The sequence below is a fragment of the Salvelinus alpinus genome, chromosome 1, assembly GCF_045679555.1.
Source record: "Salvelinus alpinus chromosome 1, SLU_Salpinus.1, whole genome shotgun sequence".
In the NCBI taxonomy this organism is placed as follows: domain Eukaryota; kingdom Metazoa; phylum Chordata; class Actinopteri; order Salmoniformes; family Salmonidae; genus Salvelinus; species Salvelinus alpinus.
This window is the reverse complement of record NC_092086.1, coordinates 14096484-14122296: the sequence shown is the minus strand read 5'-3', so window position 1 is coordinate 14122296 and position 25813 is coordinate 14096484. Positions and strand designations below refer to the sequence as shown.

The window sequence follows — 25813 nt, the reverse complement described above, 5'->3', positions numbered from 1 at the left end:
ACATTCCCCTTAACAACAGGTGTTTTACTGAGAACACACATTCCCCTTAACAACAGGTGTTTTACTGAGAACACATTCCCCTTAACAACAGGTGTTTTATTGAGAACACACATTCCCCTTAACAACAGGTGTTTTATTGAGAGCACATTCCCCTTAACAACAGGTGTTTTATTGAGAACACATTCCCCTTAACAACAGGTGTTTTATTGAGAACACACATTCCCCTTAACAACAGGTGTTTTATTGAGAACACACATTCCCCTTAACAACAGGTGTTTTATTGAGAACACACATTCCCCTTAACAACAGGTGTTTTATTGAGAACACACATTACCCTTAACAACAGGTGTTTTACTGAGAACAAACATTCCCCTTAACAACAGGTGTTTTATTGAGAACACACATTCCCCTTAACAACAGGTGTTTTACTGAGAACACACATTCCCCTTAACAACAGGTGTTTTACTGAGAACACACATTCCCCCTAACAACAGGTGTTTTACTGAGAACACACATTCCCCTTAACAACAGGTGTTTTATTGAGAACACATTCCCCTTAACAACAGGTGTTTTATTAAGAACACACATTCCCCTTAACAACAGGTGTTTTATTGAGAACACACATTCCCCTTAACAACAGGTGTTTTATTGAGAACACACATTCCCCTTAACAACAGGTGTTTTATTGAGAACACACATTCCCCTTAACAACAGGTGTTTTATTGAGAACACACATTCCCCTTAACAACAGGTGTTTTATTGAGAACACACATTCCCCTTAACAACAGGTGTTTTACTGAGAACACACATTCCCCTTAACAACAGGTGTTTTACTGAGAACACACATTCCCCTTAACAACAGGTATTTTATTGAGAACACACATTCCCCTTAACAACAGGTGTTTTACTGAGAACACACATTCCCCTTAACAACAGGTGTTTTATTGAGAACACACATTCCCCTTAACAACAGGTGTTTTATTGAGAACACACATTCCCCTTAACAACAGGTGTTTTACTGAGAACACACATTCCCCTTAACAACAGGTGTTTTATTGAGAACACACATTCCCCTTAACAACAGGTGTTTTATTGAGAACACACATTCCCCTTAACAACAGGTGTTTTATTGAGAACACATTCCCATTAACAACAGGTGTTTTACTGAGAACACACATTCCCCTTAACAACAGGTGTTTTATTGAGAACACACATTCCCCTTAACAACAGGTGTTTTACTAAGAACACACATTCCCCTTAACAACAGGTGTTTTATTGAGAACACATTCCCATTAACAACAGGTGTTTTACTGAGAACACACATTCCCATTAACAACAGGTGTTTTACTGAGAACACACATTCCCCTTAACAACAGGTGTTTTATTGAGAACACATTCCCCTTAACAACATGTGTTTTATTGAGAACACACATTCCCCTTAACAACAGGTGTTTTATTGAGAACACATTCCCATTAACAACAGGTGTTTTACTGAGAACACACATTCCCCTTAACAACAGGTGTTTTATTGAGAACACACATTCCCCTTAACAACAGGTGTTTTATTGAGAACACACATTCCCCTTAACAACAGGTGTTTTATTGAGAACACACATTCCCCTTAACAACAGGTGTTTTATTGAGAACACTTTCCCATTAACAACAGGTGTTTTACTGAGAACACACATTCCCCTTAACAACAGGTGTTTTATTGAGAACACACATTCCCCTTAACAACAGGTGTTTTATTGAGAACACACATTCCCCTTAACAACAGGTGTTTTATTGAGAACACATTCCCATTAACAACAGGTGTTTTACTGAGAACACACATTCCCCTTAACAACAGGTGTTTTATTGAGAACACATTCCCCTTAACAACAGGTGTTTTATTGAGAACACATTCCCCCTAACAACAGGTGTTTTATTGAGAACACATTCCCCCTAACAACAGGTGTTTTACTGAGAACACACACACAATCTTAATGAAGACATTTACAGTTGAATTCGGAAGTTTACATACACCTTAGCCAAATACATTTAAACTCAGTCTTTTCGTAATTCCTGACAAAAGAGGAACAAAAGTTACATGCAAAAATAACATGCAAAACAGGCAAGAAAAAAAGAGGAGGGGCTTATAACAGAACCTGAATGACGGGTTGCTACTACACACACACACACACACACACACACACACACACACACACACACACACACACACACACACACACACACACACACACACACACACACACACACACACAGGGAGCAAAGCTTGCAGATCATCCAATAATCTTCTCACACGGCCTCATACAGATCTACAGGGACATCGAGCACCAGAAAATAGAGATTACATTTATTTTAAAACACCAGGTACAGTAAAAACATTTTATGTGCTTTTTTGTGATCTAGTCTGTCTTTACTAAACAAGTTAGATCTAGTCTGTCCTTACTAAACAAGTTAGGTCTAGTCTGTTCTTACTAAACAAGTTAGGTCTAGTCTGTCCTTACTAAACAAGTTAGATCTAGTCTGTCCTTACTAAACAATTTAGATCTAGTCTGTCCTTACTAAACGAGTTAGGTCTAGTCTGTCCTTACTAAACAAGTTAGATCTAGTCTGTCCTTACTAAACAAGTTAGGTCTTGTCTGTCCTTACTAAACAAGCTTGATCTAGTTTGTGATGTATTTTTCGTAAATTTTCTCTCTAGGAAGGAATACGCCCGAATCTAGCTCAATTAACAATTTGATACTTTACTTGATCTGATCTGAGCTCATCTAGGTCTGATCTAATCTGAGTTCCATTAGGTCTGCTCTAATCTGAGTTCATCTAGGTCTTCTCTAATCTGAGTTCAATCTAGGTCTGCTCTAATCTGAGTTTCATTAGGTCTGCTCTAATCTGAGTTCATCTAGGTCTGCTCTAATCTGAGTTCCATTAGGTCTGCTCTAATCTGAGTTCATCTAGGTCTGCTCTAATCTGAGTTCATCTAGGTCTGCTCTAATCTGAGTTAATATAGGTCTGCTCTAATCTGAGTTCAATCTAGGTCTGCTTTAATCTGAGTTCATCTAGGTCTGATCTAATCTGAGTTCATCTAGGTCTGCTCTAATCTGAGTTCAATCTAGGTCTGCTCTAATCTGAGTTCCATTAGGTCTGCTCTAATCTGAGTTCATTGAGGTCCGCTCTAATCTGAGTTCATCTAGGTCTGCTCTAATCTGAGTTCATCTAGGTCTGCTCTAATCTGAGTTCATCTAGGTCTGATCTAATCTGAGTTCAATCTAGGTCTGCTCTAATCTAAGCTCATCTAGGTCTGCTCTAATCTGAGTTCCTCTAGGTCTGCTCTAATCTGAGTTCCTCTAGGTCTGCTCTAATCTGAGTTCATCTAGGTCTGCTCTAATCTGAGTTCCTCTAGGTCTGCTCTAATCTGAGTTCCTCTAGGTCTGCTCTAATCTGAGTTCATCTAGGTCTGCTCTAATCTGAGGTCATCTAAATCTGATTTTATCTGAGTTCATCTAGGTCTGCTCTCCAGTCTTGAGTTGTTTATGATCAGATACAACAACAGTTGTAATCAATTATATATATATTTATACACTGAGTGTACAAACCATTAGGAACGCCTTCCTAATATTTAGTTGCCCCCTTTTGTCCTCAGAACAGCTCAATTCACCGGGGCACGGACTCTACAAGGTGTCAAAGGTGTTCCAAACTACTATACCCCGTTCAGAGGCACATAAATGTTTTATCTTCCCCATTCACCCTCTGAATGGCAACACAGACACAATCCATGTTTCAATTGTCTCAAGGCCTAAAAATACTTATTTAACCCGTCTCCCTCCCCTTCATCTACACTGATTGAAGTGGATTTAGCAAGTGATATTAATAAGGGATCATATCTTTTACCTGGATTCACCTGGTCAGTCATGGATACAACAGGGTGTTCTTAATGTTTTGTCCACTCAGTGAATATTTATATCCTTTTTTTACATGAAGTTTTTCCAGAATAATAAAGCAGTACTATCAAAATGTATTAACATTTAATAAATTGACATTACCTGAAACCTGACAGATTGTGGTTGAAAATATATACAGTATCAACCCATTTTTTCTGCATTAAAACATGGTACGGTAAAGGTGACAGATTTTCCCTTCTGTTTATGACGGTTCACTTTTAAATTTAACAGGTATACTGTTTTGTAACTATTTAAACCTCGCATTTACTGTCATGTAGTTAAATATTTTCTTCCCCTTAAGTTTCATGTTCCTGGATCCTTCAGGAGATTACATTTCAAACTAACACTTGACTCATCCAGGAGTGGTCCCAAATGACACCCTATTCCCTATTGGGCCCTGTTCAAAAGAAGGGCACTATATAGGGAATAGGGTGGCATTTGGAACTCAAGTACAGTATATTGTCTCTTGATGGATGTGCTGCCAAATGAAAATGTGCTCAAACCTGCTGGGCTGTTCATGTTGATGACGTTTCATGATAATCGTCAAGAGGGCTCACGTTACTAGGTTACCACAGTTGTTTTAGTCCAACGATAACAACTGTCCTACTGTCACTAGTAGAAAGAGGAGGAAGGGAAGCGCTACTAAGGTACACTATAGTACATTTTGGTAGATAGAAGGTGCTCTTTGGTAAAAGGGGTGAATTGGTCATAAAATAGAAAGGAGGACCAAGGCACTCTTCATATAATTCATTAAAATGCCTTTATTTGTATAGCATGTTCAATAGAAACAAAGTTTTAAAAATCGACATGTTTCGGCTGCATGGCCTTCGTCAGGGAGTATGGCCTTCGTCAGGGAGTATGGCCTCCGTCAGGGAGTATGGCCTCCGTCAGGGAGTATGGCCTCCGTCAGGGAGTATGGCCTCCGTCAGGGAGTATGGCCTCCGTCAGGGAGTATGGCCTCCGTCAGGGAGTATGGCCTCCGTCAGGGAGTATGGCCTCCGTCAGGGAGTATGGCCTCCGTCAGTGTGTATGGCCTCCGTCAGGGAGTATGGCCTCCGTCAGGGAGTATGGCCTTCGTCAGGGAGTATGGCCTCCGTCAGGGAGTATGGCCTCCGTCAGGGATTTGATTTTGTCTGATTTTTTAAACTTTGTTTCTATTGAACATACCATACAAATAAAGGTAATTTAATGAATGATATGAAGAGTGCCTTGGTCCTCCTTTCTATTTGATGTCCTATTGTCACGTTCCACAGCAAGAAAACCAAATATGTCACTGAAACAGAAGGGGGAACTAAAAGTCAATGACAACAACCAAAACGACACGGCTGGGGTTTTAGGAGGGGTTCTGAGAGACACTCATGGTGTCCACTGAACGTTGACTAGCAACAACAACTGGATCCTAAAAGACTTCCACCATGAGACCCACTAAATTCACCAAGAACAGGCAAACAAAATGAAAACACACACCAAACTTAAAGACATGAAGTAAACCACAACTAAAGGAGTTAACCCTCCACATCTATCAAGACAACTAAAGGAGTTAACCCTCCACATCTCTCAAGACAACTAGAGTAGTTAACCCTCCACATCTATCAAGACAACTAGAGGAGTTAACCCTCCACATCTATCAAGACAACTAGAGGAGTTAACCCTCCACATCTATCAAGACAACTAGAGGAGTTAACCCTCCACATCTATCAAGACAACTAGAGGAGTTAACCCTCCACATCTATCAAGACAACTAGAGGAGTTAACCCTCCACATCTATCAAGACAACTAAAGGAGTTAACCCTCCACATATCTCAAGACAACTAGAGTAGTTAACCCTCCACATCTATCAAGACAACTAGAGTAGTTAACCCTCCACATCTATCAAGACAACTAGAGGAGTTAACCCTCCACATCTATCAAGACAACTAGAGGAGTTAACCCTCCACATCTATCAAGACAACTAGAGGAGTTAACCCTCCACATCTATCAAGACAACTAGAGGAGTTAACCCTCCACATCTATCAAGACAACTAGAGGAGTTAACCCTCCACATCTACCAAGACAACTAGAGGAGTTAACCCTCCACATCTATCAAGACAACTAGAGGAGTTAACCCTCCACATCTATCAAGACAACTAGAGGAGTTAACCCTCCACATCTACCAAGACAACTAGAGGAGTTAACCCTCCACATCTATCAAGACAACTAGAGGAGTTAACCCTCCATATCTATCAAGACAACTAAAGGAGTTAACCCTCCACATCTATCAAGACAACTAAAGGAGTTAACCCTCCACATCTACCAAGACAACTAGAGGAGTTAACCCTCCACATCTATTAAGACAACTAGAGGAGTTAACCCTCCACATCTACCAAGACAACTAAAGGAGTTAACCCTCCACATCTATCAAGACAACTAAAGGAGTTAACCCTCCACATCTATCAAGACAACTAGAGGAGTTAACCCTCCACATCTACCAAGACAACTAGAGGAGTTAACCCTCCACATCTATCAAGACAACTAGAGGAGTTAACCCTCCACAACTATCAAGACAACTAAAGGAGTTAACCCTCCACATCTATAAAGACAACTAAAGGAGTTAACCCTCCACATCTACCAAGACAACTAAAGGTGTTAACCCTCCACATCTACCAAGACAACTAGAGGAGTTAACCCTCCACATCTACCAAGACAACTAGAGGAGTTAACCCTCCACATCTACCAAGACAACTAAAGGAGTTAACCCTCCACATCTCTCAAGACAACTAAAGGAGTTAACCCTCCACATCTATCAAGACAACTAAAGGAGTTAACCCTCCACATCTACCAAGACAACTAGAGGAGTTAACACTCCACATCTATCAAGACAACTAGAGGAGTTAACCCTCCACATCTACCAAGACAACTAGAGGAGTTAACCCTCCACATCTACCAAGACAACTAAAGGAGTTAACCCTCCACATCTACCAAGACAACTAAATGAGTTAACCCTCCACATCTCTCAAGACAACTAGAGGAGTTAACCCTCCACATCTATCAAGACAACTAGAGGAGTTAACCCTCCACATCTATCAAGACAACTTGAGGAGTTAACCCTCCACATCTACCAAGACAACTAGAGGAGTTAACCCTCCACATCTACCAAGACAACTAAAGGAGTTAACCCTCCACATCTACCAAGACAACTAAAGGAGTTAACCCTCCACATCTCTCAAGACAACTAAAGGAGTTAACCCTCCACATCTATCAAGACAACTAGAGGAGTTAACCCTCCACATCTATCAAGACAACTTGAGGAGTTAACCCTCCACATCTACCAAGACAACTAGAGGAGTTAACCCTCCACATCTACCAAGACAACTAAAGGAGTTAACCCTCCACATCTACCAAGACAACTAAAGGAGTTAACCCTCCACATCTCTCAAGACAACTAAAGGAGTTAACCCTCCACATCTACCAAGACAACTAGAGGAGTTAACCCTCCACATCTACCAAGACAACTAAAGGTTCAGTTCTAATTGACTCAACGGACAAAAAAATCTTAACCAGATGTAATTCTTCCCAAATGTTCAATACAGCTCCTTTCAGACATAACATCTTTCCACCACAAATATATATATACTCCAATGTAGGCACTCCTCCTTCTCTCCAATCCTTTCAACTTTATGGTTCAACAGGAAGACGAAGTGACAGAGTAATAAACCGTTCCGTCTCCCTTAAGGTGACCTGACCTCAACCCACTTGATGTCTAAACCAAAGCTCTCCACCCGTATCACCTATAGTTCTCCCGTGACTTCCTCCCATCCACCCAGCACATTCCTACAGATAACCATTAACTTCTGATGTAACAACCAGTCTCTATCACCCCTCAGATACTATAGTATTACTGATGTAACAACCAGTCTCTATCACCCCTCAGATACTATAGTATTACTGATGTAACAACCAGTCTCTATCCCCCCTCAGATACTATAGTATTACTGATGTAACAACCAGTCTCTATCCCCCCTCAGATACTATAGTATTACTGATGTAACAACCAGTCTCTATCCCCCCTCAGATACTATAGTATTACTGATGTAACAACCAGTCTCTATCCCCCCTCAGATACTATAGTATTACTGATGTAACAACCAGTCTCTATCCCCCCTCAGATACTATAGTATTACTGATGTAACAACCAGTCTCTATCCCCCCTCAGATACTATAGTATTACTGATGTAACAACCAGTCTCTATCCCCCCTCAGATACTATAGTATTACTGATGTGACAACCAGTCTCTTTCCCCCCTCAGATACTATAGTATTACTGATGTAACAACCAGTCTCTATCCCCCCCCCCCCCAGATACTATAGTATTACTGATGTAACAACCAGTCTCTATCCCCCCTCAGATACTATAGTATTACTGATGTAACAACCAGTCTCTATCCCCCCTCAGATACTATAGTATTACTGATGTAACAACCAGTCTCTATCCCCCCTCAGATACTATAGTATTACTGATGTAACAACCATTCTCTATCCCCCCTCAGATACTATAGTATTACTGATGTAACAACCAGTCTCTATCCCCCCTCAGATACTATAGTATTACTGATGTAACAACCATTCTCTATCCCCCCTCAGAAACTATAGTATTACTGATGTAACAACCAGTCTCTATCCCCCCTCAGATACTATAGTATTACTGATGTAACAACCAGTCTCTATCACCCCTCAGATACTATAGTATTACTGATGTAACAACCAGTCTCTATCCCCCCTCAGATACTATAGTATTACTGATGTAACAACCAGTCTCTATCCCCCATCAGATACTATAGTATTACTGATGTAACAACCAGTCTCTATCACCCCTCAGATACTATAGTATTACTGATGTAACAACCAGTCTCTATCCCCCCTCAGATACTATAGTATTACTGATGTAACAACCAGTCTCTATCCCCCCTCAGATACTATAGTATTACTGATGTAACAACCAGTCTCTATCCCCCCTCAGATACTATAGTATTACTGATGTAACAACCAGTCTCTATCCCCCATCAGATACTATAGTCTTACTTCTGATCTATCATGTCTCTAGTATAGCAATGCTCCACGTTTAACCCAGAATCCAACAGTGCTAACCCTCCACATCTATCAAGACAACTGAAGCACTTGGCCAGTCACTCATAAATATCACCTGGGCCAGACGCTCTTAAATATCACCTGGGCCAGACACTCTTAAATATCACCTGGGCCAGACACTCTTAAATATCACCTGGGCCTGCCACTCTTAAATATCACCTGGGCCTGCCACTCTTAAATATCACCTGGGCCTGCCACTCTTAAATATCACCTGGGCCTGCCACTCTTAAATATCACCTGGGCCTGCCACTCTTAAATATCACCTGGGCCTGCCACTCTCAAATATCACCTGGGCCTGCCACTCTTAAATATCACCTGGGCCTGCCACTCTTAAATATCACCTGGGCCTGCCACTCTTAAATATCACCTGGGTCAGACACTCTTAAATATCACCTGGGCCAGCCGTTCTTAAATATCACCTGGGCCAGCCGCTCTTAAATATCACCTGGGCCAGCCGCTCTTAAATATCCCCTGGGCCAGCCGCTCTTAAATATCCCCTGGGCCAGCCGCTCTTAAATATCCCCTGGGCCAGCCGCTCTTAAATATCCCCTGGGCCAGCCGCTCTTAAATATCCCCTGGGCCAGCCGCTCTTAAATAGCACCTGGGCCAGCCGCTCTTAAATAGCACCTGGGCCAGCCGCTCTTAAATATCCCCTGGGCCAGCCGCTCTTAAATATCCCCTGGGCCAGCCGCTCTTAAATATCCCCTGGGCCAGCCGCTCTTAAATATCCCCTGGGCCAGCCGCTCTTAAATATCCCCTGGGCCAGCCGCTCTTAAATATCCCCTGGGCCAGCCGCTCTTAAATATCACCTGGGCCAGCCGCTCTTAAATATCACCTGGGCCTGCCACTCTTAAATATCACCTGGGCCTGCCACTCTTAAATATCACCTGGGCCTGCCACTCTTAAATATCACCTGGGCCTGCCACTCTTAAATATCACCTGGGCCTGCCACTCTTAAATATCACCTGGGCCTGCCACTCTTAAATATCACCTGGGCCTGCCACTCTTAAATATCACCTGGGCCTGCCACTCTTAAATATCACCTGGGCCTGCCACTCTTAAATATCACCTGGGCCTGCCACTCTTAAATATCACCTGGGCCTGCCACTCTTAAATATCACCTGGGCCTGCCACTCTTAAATATCACCTGGGCCTGCCACTCTTAAATATCACCTGGGCCTGCCACTCTTAAATATCACCTGGGCCTGCCACTCTTAAATATCACCTGGGCCTGCCACTCTTAAATATCACCTGGGCCTGCCACTCTTAAATATCACCTGGGCCTGCCACTCTTAAATATCACCTGGGCCTGCCACTCTTAAATATCACCTGGGCCTGCCACTCTTAAATATCACCTGGGCCTGCCACTCTTAAATAGCACCTGGGCCTGCCACTCTCAAATATCACCTGGGCCTGCCACTCTCAAATATCACCTGGGCCTGCCACTCTCAAATATCACCTGGGCCTGCCACTCTTAAATATCACCTGGGCCTGCCACTCTTAAATATCACCTGGGCCTGCCACTCTTAAATATCACCTGGGCCTGCCACTCTTAAATATCACCTGGGCCTGCCACTCTTAAATATCACCTGGGCCTGCCACTCTTAAATATCACCTGGGTCAGACACTCTTAAATATCACCTGGGCCAGCCATTCTTAAATATCACCTGGGCCAGCCGCTCTTAAATATCACCTGGGCCAGCCGCTCTTAAATATCCCCTGGGCCAGCCGCTCTTAAATATCCCCTGGGCCAGCCGCTCTTAAATATCCCCTGGGCCAGCCGCTCTTAAATATCCCCTGGGCCAGCCGCTCTTAAATATCCCCTGGGCCAGCCGCTCTTAAATAGCACCTGGGCCAGCCGCTCTTAAATAGCACCTGGGCCAGCCGCTCTTAAATAGCACCTGGGCCAGCCGCTCTTAAATATCCCCTGGGCCAGCCGCTCTTAAATATCCCCTGGGCCAGCCGCTCTTAAATATCCCCTGGGCCAGCCGCTCTTAAATATCCCCTGGGCCAGCCGCTCTTAAATATCCCCTGGGCCAGCCGCTCTTAAATAGCACCTGGGCCAGCCGCTCTTAAATATCACCTGGGCCAGCCTCTCTTAAATAGCACCTGGGCCAGCCGCTCTTAAATATCACCTGGGCCAGCCATTCTTAAATATCACCTGGGCCAGCCGCTCTTAAATATCACCTGGGCCAGCCAGTCTTAAATATCACCTGGGCCAGCCGCTCTTAAATATCACCTGGGCCAGCCACTCTTAAATATAACCTGGGCCAGCACAGGTGAAGCACCTTCTAATTAACGAGATGGACAAGCCAGCACAGGTGTAACACAAACCGACTAACGAGGTGACACCAATTGGTGCGCCCTACATGCTAACATCCAACCTCAAAATATAAAAATAAAATTTAACAGCCTGTAACACTTTTGCCAGTGTAGTGATGTAGGGAACAGCCACATTAGTGCACTCCTGTGCCATTAAGGTCCAGACCTCTTAGCAGAGGCTTATACTGTATATGGAAGGTAACTTAACTGTATCACCATGAACTGTATTGTTTAATGCTGTCTATTTCCTTGTACTCTCTCTCTCTCTCTCTCTCTCTCTCTCTCTCTCTCTCTCTCTCTCTCTCTCTTTCTCTCTCTCTCTCCCTCTCTCTCTCCCTCCCCCAGGGGTACCATGGTTCGAACATTGAACACTATGGCGGAGCTGAGAGCTTCTAGGTTTGGTTGTCCCTGGCCGAGGCACGGACTCAAGCTCCTTTTCTGGTTCGCCAATGATTACATTGTCTTCGACGATGACAACCAGATGGTTGCAAATTACGACCCCGAAGAGGGAGACTTTGGTTTCCATGACTTCAAGAACAAACTTGAGTATGAAAACAACGTCCGCAAGAGGCTGCTTCCTTATGGTGGCTACCCATTCTATGAGGTGGGCAACCTCCATCATATAGCATCTGATTACACGCCTGAGTACATCAGTGAGGACTACACTCATCACATAGATACCAGCAACATGGACCGCCTCATCATCAGTATGCGTCCAGACAGGACAGTGGATAAGGTCTATGTGACCCAGCACAAGGACCTGAGTAACTTCGACCCGCTCAACACATATCGCATCAGCAGGGGGTTGCTCATGACCATATGTGGCCATCCATCCGCAGACATGTCACTGAGTAACTTCCTGGAACAGGCGGGCTATTCCACCCACGAGCCAATATCAATTATGTATCAGGGCATCGCCGCCATGGAGACTGGGGATACCAGGATTAATATGGAAGTTGAATCCAGAGCTCCACCCAGAGCTGCACCAGGCTTCTGGGAAAGGTATTGTACCATACTGTAACCAGGCTTTTGGGAAAGACACTGTACCATACTGTAGATCAGTGTCCTTTAGTCCTGTTCCTGGGGACCCTGAAGGGGGGAACTTTTTAGTAAAAGTATAAGATTTTTTTCCCCCCATACTCCTCAGATACTATAGTATTACTGATGTAACAACCAGTCTCTATCCCCCCTCAGATACTATAGTATTACTGATGTAACAACCAGTCTCTATCACCCCTCAGATACTATAGTATTACTGATGTAACAACCGGTCTCTATCCCCCCTCAGATACTATAGTATTACTGATGTAACATCCAGTCTCTATCCCCCCTCAGATACTATAGTATTACTGATGTAACAACCAGTCTCTGCCCCCCCTCAGATACTATAGTATTACTGATGTAACAACCAGTCTCTATCACCCCTCAGATACTATAGTATTACTGATGTAACAACCAGTCTCTATCCCCCCTCAGATACTATAGTATTACTGATGTAACAACCAGTCTCTATCCCCCCTCAGATACTATAGTATTACTGAAGTAACAACCAGTCTCTATCACCCCTCAGATACTATAGTATTACTGATGTAACAACCGGTCTCTATCCCCCCTCAGATACTATAGTATTACTGATGTAACAACCAGTCTCTATCCCCCCTCAGATACTATAGTATTACTGATGTAACAACCAGTCTCTGTCCCCCCTCAGATACTATAGTATTACTGATGTAACAACCAGTTTCTATCCCCCCTCAGATACTATAGTATTACTGATGTAACAACCAGTCTCTATCCCCCCTCAGATACTATAGTATTACTGATGTAACAACCAGTCTCTATCCCCCCTCAGATACTATAGTATTACTGATGTAACAACCAGTCTCTATCACCCCTCAGATACTATAGTATTACTGATGTAACAACCAGTCTCTATCCCCCCTCAGATACTATAGTATTACTGAGATAACAACCAGTCTCTATCCCCCCTCAGATACTATAGTATTACTGATGTAACAACCAGTCTCTATCCCCCCTCAGATACTATAGTATTACTGATGTAACAACCAGTCTCTATCCCCCCTCAGATACTATAGTATTACTGATGTAACAACCAGTCTCTATCACCCCTCAGATACTATAGGATTACTGATGTAACAACCAGTCTCTATCCCCCCTCAGATACTATAGTAATACTGTTTTAACAACCAGTCTCTATCACCCCTCAGATACTATAGTATTACTGATATAACAACCAGTCTCTATCCCCCCTCAGATACTAAAGTATTGCTGATGTAACAACCAGTCTCTATCCCCCCTCAGATACTATAGTATTACTGATGTAACAACCAGTCTCTATCACCCCTCAGATACTATAGTATTACTTCTGATGTAACAACCAGTCTCTATAACCCCTCAGATACTATAGTATTACTGATGTAACAACCAGTCTCTATCCCCCCTCAGATACTATAGTATTACTGATGTAACAACCAGTCTCTATCCCCCCTCAGATACTATAGTATTACTGATGTAACAACCAGTCTCTATCCCCCCTCAGATACTATAGTATTACTGATGTAACAACCAGTCTCTATCCCCCCTCAGATACTATAGTATTACTGATGTAACAACCAGTCTCTATCCCCCCTCAGATACTATAGTATTACTGATGTAACAACCAGTCTCTATCACTTCTCAGATACTATAGTATTACTGATGTAACAACCAGTCTCTATCCCCCCTCAGATACTATAGTATTACTGATGTAACAACCAGACTCTATCACCCCTCAGATACTATAGTATTACTGATGTAACAACCAGTCTCTATCCCCCCTCAGATACTATAGTATTACTGATGTAACAACCAGTCTCTATCCCCCCTCAGATACTATAGTATTACTGATGTAACAACCAGTCTCTATCCCCCCTCAGATACTATAGTATTACTGATGTAACATCCAGTCTCTATCCCCCCTCAGATACTATAGTATTACTGATGTAACAACCAGTCTCTTTCACCCCTCAGATACTATAGTATTACTGTCAAGTTGTCTAGGTGTTCTAATTATTTCAGCTCTGCCCAAACTTGAAAACGGCTTGCTCAACCCGTGAAGGATGCAAAGGGACAACTCAATTCCTTTCCAGTGTTTTATTATGGTTTTGATGCCATTTGTTGAAACAGTTGATTTGTTGAATAGAGTAGTTGAATGACAGAGGAATAAGGAATAGGATTAGTAATAGGGATAGGAGTAGGTTGATAACCTTAAACAGAGAATAAACATGCATTATTTTACACTAAACAATGCATGACACAGCAACAAAGCATGGCTTTGAATAAAGTAACAGTTTAAACAATTTAATCTAGCACTTCTAGCAATTACTTCTGCAGTCAGAAAATATCCACAACAAAAGTCACCACTCCTACCAGAGTTAAACATGTAAATTGTGCTAAGCACTGGATGCAACATAATAAATCATTCCAAACATTACATACCAGTTGCGTCTTTAGGGTTGAACAATGAGCTGTGTGTATGTTGAGGACCAAACATTTTATACCCATGCTTATCTGCCAGGTGCGCATGTAAAAGTAGTCCCTCCAGAAATCCTGGCTCAATTTTTTAGTTCCACCCGTGTTTTTGGGTTATCTGCCCTTTTGAGGCCTGGAGTTCTTTAAAGGAAGAGCTGCCATTGTGATCATGTTTTAAGTGTTCTGTTTTTTGACGCAACAATTACTGATGTGACAACCAGTCTCTATCCCCCCTCAGATACTATAGTATTACTGATGTGACAACCAGTCTCTATCCCCCCTCAGATACTATAGTATTACTGATGTGACAACCAGTCTCTATCCCCCCTCAGATACTATAGTATTACTGATGTGACAACCAGTCTCTATCCCCCCTCAGATACTATAGTATTACTGATGTGACAACCAGTCTCTATCCCCCCTCAGATACTATAGTATTACTGATGTAACAACCAGTCTCTATCCCCCCTCGGATACTATAGTATTACTGATTTAACCAGTCTCTATCCCCCCTCAGATACTATAGTATTACTGATGTGACAACCAGTCTCTATCCCCCCTCAGATACTATAGTATTACTGATGTGACAACCAGTCTCTATCCCCCCTCAGATACTATAGTATTACTGATGTAACAACCAGTCTCTATCCCCCCTCGGATACTATAGTATTACTGATGTAACCAGTCTCTATCCCCCCTCAGATACTATAGTATTACTGATGTGACAACCATTCTCTATCCCCCCTCAGATACTATAGTATTACTGATGTAACAACCAGTCTCTATCCCCCCTCAGATACTATAGTATTACTGATGTAACCAGTCTCTATCCCCCCTCAGATACTATAGTATTACTGATGTAACAACCAGTCTCTATCCCCCCTCAGATACTATAGTATTACTGATGCAACAACCAGTCTCTATCCCCCCTCAGATACTATAGTATTACTGATGTAACAACCAGTCTCTATCCCCCCTCAGATACTATAGTATTACTGATGTAACAACCAGTCTATATCCCCCCTCAGATACTATAGTATTAATGATGTAACAACCAGTCTCTATCCCCCCTCACAAACTATAGTATTACTTCTGATCTATCATGTCTCTAGTATTGCAATGTTCCACATTTAACCCAGAATCCAACAGTGCTAACCTTCTAGATCTATCAAGACAAATGAAGCACTTGGCCAGCCGCTCTTAAATATAACCTGGGCCAGCTGCTCTTAAATATCACCTGGGCCAGCCACTATTAAATATCAGCTGGGCCAGCCGCTCTTAAATATCACATGGGCCAGACTCTCTTAAATATCACATGGGCCAGACGCTCTTAAATATCAGATGGGCCAGCCGCTCTTAAATATCACCTGGGCCAGCCGCTCTTAAATATAACCTGGGCCAGCCGCTCTTAAATATCACCTGGGCCTGCCGCTCTTAAATATCACCTGGGCCAGCCGCTCTTAAATATAACCTGGGCCAGCCGCTCTTAAATATCACTTTCCAATTAACGAGACGGACAAGCCAGCACAGGTGTAACACATACTGACTAACGAGGTGACACCAATTGGTGCTCCCTACATGCTAACATCCAACCTCGAAATATAAAAATAAAATAAAACACCCTGTAACACTTTTGCCAGTTTAGTGATGTAGGGAACAGCCACATTAGTGCACTCCTGTGCCATAAAGGTCCAGACCTCTTAGCAGAGGCTTATACTGTATATGGAAGGTAACTTAACTGTATCACCATGAACTGTATTGTTTAATGCTGTCTGTTTTCTCTCTCCCCCCCCCCCCCCCAGTGGTACCATGGTTCAGGTTCAAACATTGAACAATATGGCGGAGCTGAGAACTTCTGGGTTTGGTCGTCCCTCACCCCGGCACGGACTCAAGCTCCTTTTCTGGTTCGCCAAAGATTACATCGTCATCAAAAATGACAACCAGATGGTTGCAAAGTACGACCCCAAAGAGGGAGGCTTTGGTTTCCGTCTCTTCAAGAACAGACTTCAGTGTGACAACAACAAGCTGCTTCCTGATGATGGCTACACATTCTATGAGGTGGGCGACCTCCACCACACAGCATCTAAATCCTTGCCTAAATATGTCAGGAAGTACAACACTGGTGACATAGATACCAGCAACATGGACCGCCTCATCATCAGTATGCGTCCAGACAGGACAGTGGATAAGGTCTATGTGACCCAGCACAAGGACCTGAAGAACTTCGCCCCACTCAACACATATTGCATCAGAAGGGAGTTGCTCATGATCATATGTGGCCAATCATTGGAGATCTTCCTGAAAGAGGCGGGCTATTCCACCCATGGCATCGCCCCCAGGGAGTCTGGGGATACCAGGATTGATATGGAAGCTGGATCCAGAGCTGCACCAGGCTTCTGGGAAAGCTACTGTACCATACTGTAACCAGGCTTCTGGGAAAGCTACTGTACCATACTGTAACCAGGCTTCTGGGAAAGCTACTGTACCATACTGTAACCAGGCTTCTGGGAAAGACACTGTACCATACTGTAACCAGGCTTCTGGGAAAGCTACTGTACCATACTGTAACCAGGCTTCTGGGAAAGCTACTGTACCATACTGTAACCAGGCTTCTGGGAAAGCTACTGTACCATACTGTAACCAGGCTTCTGGGAAAGCTACTGTACCATACTGTAACCAGGCTTCTGGGAAAGCTACTGTACCATACTGTAGATCAGTGTCCTTAATTCCTGGTCCTGGGGACCCTGAAGGTCCCCAACTTTTTAGTTTCTTGCCCTAGCACATTGCATTTAATTTTGGTATGTTCATTTTCACTAATACATTTGGTCATTTATCAGACACTCTTATCCAGAGTGACTTCAGTGCATTCAACTGAGGCAGATAAACAACAACATACTGTATCACAGTCAGAGCAAGTCAACTGTTTCTGTTACCATTACTGAGAGGGTTGTTGCTGTTGGGGCCTGCTACTGGATAATGTACTTCTGTATTTTAAAATACAAAATACATGCATTTTAATTAAATACACTTCAAAATACAAGTATTTGGTAGTTTATTTTTCAAAGATTGATCTTAATGTTATTTTTTGTTGTTGTATTTTGACATTTTTCCCCTTCCCTGGTTGTAATCCATGTAGTTTCCTCTTCACTTTAACCCAAAACATAAATGTGACGACATTAAATCAATGTGGAAAGCTGATTGGATTTGCAAATCAACCACGTAAGAACATTTCATCTAGTGGCCGACAACGAATGCAACAATTAATCTTTCTCAAATTCTTTAGAGGCTAATTCATTGAGTCTATCTACCAAATCTATACACCAAATCTATATACCAGTCTACCAAGTCTATATACCAAATCTAGAGTCAATCTGATCTATGGTTCATGAGTAGATGTTTAAAGTATGTTTTAGCATTAGCATGTGTGCTAACATGTGTCTATAGGTAGGAGTGCGGCCATATTTGAATGTAGCAACTATTTTTTCTCAAAACTATTAAAGACAAAAATCAGAAGTGAATCTGATGTATTGTTCATAAAGGAGAAGATGATTCCAGATGGTTTTGAACATTAGTTGTAAATAATGATTTGTTAATAGTTTCCATGTTTTTCTTTTAGAGATCTCAGTACAACATTCAGTGTGGTTCATCTTAGAGACGTCCATGATAGTGCTGACAAGTTTCAAGTTGATATGCCACTGTGGAGTGGATTTACAGGGATTTAAATGGCCACGTAAAATCAGCTATCTGTTGATCATGTGTTTCTACATGATCTTCTCACTCCACCTTGTGGCCACAGATGGAACAGCACTCCAGACTGACGGAAGAGGAGAAAGAGATGGAGAGTGATGGAGAAAAACAAAGAGAGGTATGAAGACGCCGACACACATCAGTTCACGTTGATACAGCCTCCCTGTGCTATGTGGTGTAATCCAGGCAGTATTATGTGGTGTAATCCAGGCAGTTCTATGTTGTGTAATCCAGGCAGTACGATGTGGTGTAATCCAGGCAGTATTATGTGGTGTAATCCAGTCAGTACTATGTGGTGTAATCCAGGCAGTACTATGTGGTGTAATCCAGGCAGTACGATGTGGTGTAATCCAGGCAGTATTATGTGGTGTAATCCAGGCAGTACGATGTGGTGTAATCCAGGCAGTATTATGTGGTGTAATCCAGGCAGTACTATGTGGTGTAATCCAGGCAGTACTATGTGGTGTAATCCAGGCAGTATTATGTGGTGTAATCCAGGCAGCATTATGTGGTGTAATCCAGGCAGTATTATGTGGTGTAATCCAGGCAGTATTATGTAGTGTAATCCACGCAGTACTATGTGGTGTAATCCAGGCAGTATTATGTGGTGTAATCCACGCAGTACTATGTGGTGTAATCCAGGCAGTATTATGTGGTGTAATCCAGGCAGTACTATGTGGTGTAATCCAGGCAGTATTATGTGGTGTAATCCAGGCAGTATTATGTGGTGTAATCCAGGCAGTACTATGTGGTGTAATCCAGGCAGTATTATGTGGTGTAATCCAGGCAGTACTTTGTGGTGTAATCCAGGCAGTACTATGTGGTGTAATCCAGGCAGTATTATGTGGTGTAATCCAGGCAGTACTATGTGGTGTAATCCAGGCAGTATTATGTAGTGTAATCCAGGCAGTATTATGTAGTGTAATCCAGGCAGTATTATGTGGTGTAATCCAGGCAGTATTATGTGGTGTAAGAGTTGTTGAGGCTGCTGGCCTTACAGTTAGTATGTTGTGTTACTCTACCAGTATTCAACTAGTATTTATAAAGTGTACATCCTGAATGGCACCCTATTCCCTATATGCCCTAGTCTAAAGTAGTGCACTAGAAAGGGAATAGTGTGTCATATGGAACTCAAAACTATAAAGGTTGGTTCAGTCAGCACTCACCTTGTATTGTTTACCTTAATTTAACTAGGCAAGCCAGTTAAGAACAAATTCTTATTTACAATGACGGCCTAGGAACAGTGGGTTAACTATTCAGGGGCAGAACGACAGATTTGTACCTTGTCGGCTCGGGGATTCAATCTAGCAACCTTTGGACTAGTCCACTAGGCTAGTGGATAGAACACACATTCCCCTTAACAACAGGTGTTTTATTGAGAACACACATTCCCCTTAACAACAGGTGTTTTATTGAGAACACACATTCCCCTTAACAACAGGTGTTTTATTGAGAACACACATTCCCCTTAACAACAGGTGTTTTACTGAGAACACACATTCCCCTTAACAACAGGTGTTTTATTGAGAACACACATTCCCCTTAACAACAGGTGTTTTACTAAGAACACACATTCCCCTTAACAACAGGTGTTTTACTAAGAACACACATTCTCCTTAACAACAGGTGTTTTATTGAGAACACACATTCCCCTTAACAACAGGTGTTTTATTAAGAACACACATTCCCCTTAACAACAGGTGTTTTATTAAGAACACACATTCCCCTTAACAACAGGTGTTTTATTAAGAACACACATTCCCCTTAACAACAGGTGTTTTATTAAGAACACACATTCCCCTTAACAACAGGTGTTTTATTGAGAACACACATTCCCCTTAACAACAGGTGTTTTACTAAGAACACACATTCCCCTTAACAACAGGTGTTTTATTGAGAACACACATTCCCCTTAACAACAGGTGTTTTATTAAGAACACACATTCCCATTAACAACAGGTGTTTTATTGAGAGCACATTCCCCTTAACAACAGGTGTTTTATTGAGAACACATTCCCATTAACAACAGGTGTTTTACTGAGAACACACATTCCCCTTAACAACAGGTGTTTTATTGAGAACACATTCCCCTTAACAACAGGTGTTTTATTGAGAACACATTCCCCCTAACAACAGGTGTTTTATTGAGAACACATTCCCCCTAACAACAGGTGTTTTATTGAGAACACATTCCCCCTAACAACAGGTGTTTTATTGAGAACACACATTCCCCTTAACAACAGGTGTTTTATTAAGAACACACATTCCCCTTAACAACAGGTGTTTTACTGAGAACACACATTCCCCTTAACAACAGGTGTTTTACTGAGAACACACATTCCCCTTAACAACAGGTGTTTTATTGAGAACACACATTCCCCTTAACAACAGGTGTTTTATTGAGAACACACATTCCCCTTAACAACAGGTGTTTTATTGAGAACACACATTCCCCTTAACAACAGGTGTTTTATTGAGAACACACATTCCCCTTAACAACAGGTGTTTTACTGAGAACACACATTCCCCTTAACAACAGGTGTTTTACTGAGAACACACATTCCCCTTAACAACAGGTGTTTTATTGAGAACACACATTCCCCTTAACAACAGGTGTTTTATTGAGAACACACATTCCCCTTAACAACAGGTGTTTTATTGAGAACACACATTCCCCTTAACAACAGGTGTTTTACTGAGAACACACATTCCCCTTAACAACAGGTGTTTTATTGAGACCACACATTCCCCTTAACAACAGGTATTTTATTGAGAACACACATTCCCCTTAACAACAGGTGTTTTACTGAGAACACACATTCCCCTTAACAACAGGTGTTTTACTGAGAACACACATTCCCCTTAACAACAGGTGTTTTACTGAGAACACACATTCCCCTTAACAACAGGTGTTTTACTGAGAACACACATTCCCCTTAACAACAGGTGTTTTATTGAGAACACACATTCCCCTTAACAACAGGTGTTTTATTGAGAACACACATTCCCCTTAACAACAGGTGTTTTATTGAGAACACACATTCCCCTTAACAACAGGTGTTTTACTGAGAACACACATTCCCCTTAACAACAGGTGTTTTATTGAGAACACATTCCCCCTAACAACAGGTGTTTTATTGAGAACACACATTCCCCTTAACAACAGGTGTTTTATTAAGAACACACATTCCCCTTAACAACAGGTGTTTTACTGAGAACACACATTCCCCTTAACAACAGGTGTTTTATTAAGAACACACATTCCCCTTAACAACAGGTGTTTTATTGAGAACACACATTCCCCTTAACAACAGGTGTTTTACTGAGAACACACATTCCCCATAACAACAGGTGTTTTACTGAGAACACACATTCCCCTTAACAACAGGTGTTTTATTGAGAACACACATTCCCCTTAACAACAGGTGTTTTATTGAGAACACACATTCCCCTTAACAACAGGTGTTTTATTGAGAACACACATTCCCCTTAACAACAGGTGTTTTATTGAGAACACACATTCCCCTTAACAACAGGTGTTTTACTGAGAACACACATTCCCCTTAACAACAGGTGTTTTACTGAGAACACACATTCCCCTTAACAACAGGTGTTTTATTGAGAACACACATTCCCCTTAACAACAGGTGTTTTATTGAGAACACACATTCCCCTTAACAACAGGTGTTTTATTGAGAACACACATTCCCCTTAACAACAGGTGTTTTACTGAGAACACACATTCCCCTTAACAACAGGTGTTTTATTGAGACCACACATTCCCCTTAACAACAGGTATTTTATTGAGAACACACATTCCCCTTAACAACAGGTGTTTTATTGAGAACACACATTCCCCTTAACAACAGGTGTTTTACTGAGAACACACATTCCCCTTAACAACAGGTGTTTTACTGAGAACACACATTCCCCTTAACAACAGGTGTTTTACTGAGAACACACATTCCCCTTAACAACAGGTGTTTTATTGAGAACACACATTCCCCTTAACAACAGGTGTTTTATTGAGAACACACATTCCCCTTAACAACAGGTGTTTTATTGAGAACACACATTCCCCTTAACAACAGGTGTTTTACTGAGAACACACATTCCCCTTAACAACAGGTGTTTTATTGAGAACACATTCCCCCTAACAACAGGTGTTTTATTGAGAACACACATTCCCCTTAACAACAGGTGTTTTATTAAGAACACACATTCCCCTTAACAACAGGTGTTTTACTGAGAACACACATTCCCCTTAACAACAGGTGTTTTATTAAGAACACACATTCCCCTTAACAACAGGTGTTTTATTGAGAAGACACATTCCCCTTAACAACAGGTGTTTTACTGAGAACACACATTCCCCATAACAACAGGTGTTTTACTGAGAACACACATTCCCCTTAACAACAGGTGTTTTATTGAGAACACACATTCCCCTTAACAACAGGTGTTTTACTGAGAACACACATTCCCCTTAACAACAGGTGTTTTACTGAGAACACATTCCCCTTAACAACAGGTGTTTTACTGAGAACACATTCCCCTTAACAACAGGTGTTTTATTAAGAACACACATTCCCCTTAACAACAGGTGTTTTACTGAGAACACACATTCCCCTTAACAACAGGTGTTTTACTGAGAACACATTCCCCTTAACAACAGGTGTTTTATTGAGAACACACATTCCCCTTAACAACAGGTGTTTTATTGAGAACACATTCCCCCTAACAACAGGTGTTTTATTGAGAACACACATTCCCCTTAACAACAGGTGTTTTACTGAGAACACACATTCCCCTTAACAGCAGGTGTTTTATTGAGAACACACATTCCCCTTAACAACAGGTGTTTTATTGAGAACACACATTCCCCTTAACAACAGGTGTTTTATTGAGAACACACATTCCCCTTAACAACAGGTGTTTTACTAAGAACACACATTCCCCTTAACAACAGGTGTTTTATTAAGAACACACATTCCCATTAACAACAGGTGTTTTATTGAGAGCACATTCCCCTTAACAACAGGTGTTTTATTGAGAACACATTCCCATTAACAACAGGTGTTTTACTGAGAACACACATTCCCCTTAACAACAGGTGTTTTATTGAGAACACATTCCCCTTAACAACAGGTGTTTTATTGAGAACACATTCCCCCTAACAACAGGTGTTTTATTGAGAACACATTCCCCCTAACAACAGGTGTTTTATTGAGAACACATTCCCCCTAACAACAGGTGTTTTATTGAGAACACACATTCCCCTTAACAACAGGTGTTTTATTAAGAACACACATTCCCCTTAACAACAGGTGTTTTACTGAGAACACACATTCCCCTTAACAACAGGTGTTTTACTGAGAACACACATTCCCCTTAACAACAGGTGTTTTATTGAGAACACACATTCCCCTTAACAACAGGTGTTTTATTGAGAACACACATTCCCCTTAACAACAGGTGTTTTATTGAGAACACACATTCCCCTTAACAACAGGTGTTTTATTGAGAACACACATTCCCCTTAACAACAGGTGTTTTACTGAGAACACACATTCCCCTTAACAACAGGTGTTTTACTGAGAACACACATTCCCCTTAACAACAGGTGTTTTATTGAGAACACACATTCCCCTTAACAACAGGTGTTTTATTGAGAACACACATTCCCCTTAACAACAGGTGTTTTATTGAGAACACACATTCCCCTTAACAACAGGTGTTTTACTGAGAACACACATTCCCCTTAACAACAGGTGTTTTATTGAGACCACACATTCCCCTTAACAACAGGTATTTTATTGAGAACACACATTCCCCTTAACAACAGGTGTTTTATTGAGAACACACATTCCCCTTAACAACAGGTGTTTTACTGAGAACACACATTCCCCTTAACAACAGGTGTTTTACTGAGAACACACATTCCCCTTAACAACAGGTGTTTTACTGAGAACACACATTCCCCTTAACAACAGGTGTTTTATTGAGAACACACATTCCCCTTAACAACAGGTGTTTTATTGAGAACACACATTCCCCTTAACAACAGGTGTTTTATTGAGAACACACATTCCCCTTAACAACAGGTGTTTTACTGAGAACACACATTCCCCTTAACAACAGGTGTTTTATTGAGAACACATTCCCCCTAACAACAGGTGTTTTATTGAGAACACACATTCCCCTTAACAACAGGTGTTTTATTAAGAACACACATTCCCCTTAACAACAGGTGTTTTACTGAGAACACACATTCCCCTTAACAACAGGTGTTTTATTAAGAACACACATTCCCCTTAACAACAGGTGTTTTATTGAGAACACACATTCCCCTTAACAACAGGTGTTTTACTGAGAACACACATTCCCCATAACAACAGGTGTTTTACTGAGAACACACATTCCCCTTAACAACAGGTGTTTTACTGAGAACACACATTCCCCTTAACAACAGGTGTTTTATTGAGAACACACATTCCCCTTAACAACAGGTGTTTTATTGAGAACACACATTCCCCTTAACAACAGGTGTTTTATTGAGAACACACATTCCCCTTAACAACAGGTGTTTTACTGAGAACACACATTCCCCTTAACAACAGGTGTTTTACTGAGAACACACATTCCCCTTAACAGGTGTTTTATTGAGAACACACATTCCCCTTAACAACAGGTGTTTTATTGAGAACACACATTCCCCTTAACAACAGGTGTTTTATTGAGAACACACATTCCCCTTAACAACAGGTGTTTTACTGAGAACACACATTCCCCTTAACAACAGGTATTTTATTGAGAACACACATTCCCCTTAACAACAGGTATTTTATTGAGAACACACATTCCCCTTAACAACAGGTGTTTTATTGAGAACACACATTCCCCTTAACAACAGGTGTTTTACTGAGAACACACATTCCCCTTAACAACAGGTGTTTTACTGAGAACACACATTCCCCTTAACAACAGGTGTTTTACTGAGAACACACATTCCCCTTAACAACAGGTGTTTTATTGAGAACACACATTCCCCTTAACAACAGGTGTTTTATTGAGAACACACATTCCCCTTAACAACAGGTGTTTTATTGAGAACACACATTCCCCTTAACAACAGGTGTTTTACT

General features: G+C 41.7%; 1 protein-coding gene across 1 annotated transcript; it reads left to right on the top strand.

Moving 5' to 3' along the window:
• The first annotated feature begins 2245 nt into the window (after positions 1-2245).
• LOC139570169 (uncharacterized) lies at positions 2246-17961 on the top strand. The gene is made up of 3 exons (XM_071391791.1): positions 2246-2373; positions 11736-12392; positions 16724-17961. Exons 2-3 carry the CDS (start codon positions 11743-11745, stop codon positions 17343-17345), a joined length of 1272 nt encoding a protein of 423 aa, XP_071247892.1. The 5' UTR covers positions 2246-2373; positions 11736-11742; the 3' UTR covers positions 17346-17961.
• The last annotated feature ends 7852 nt before the right edge of the window (positions 17962-25813 follow it).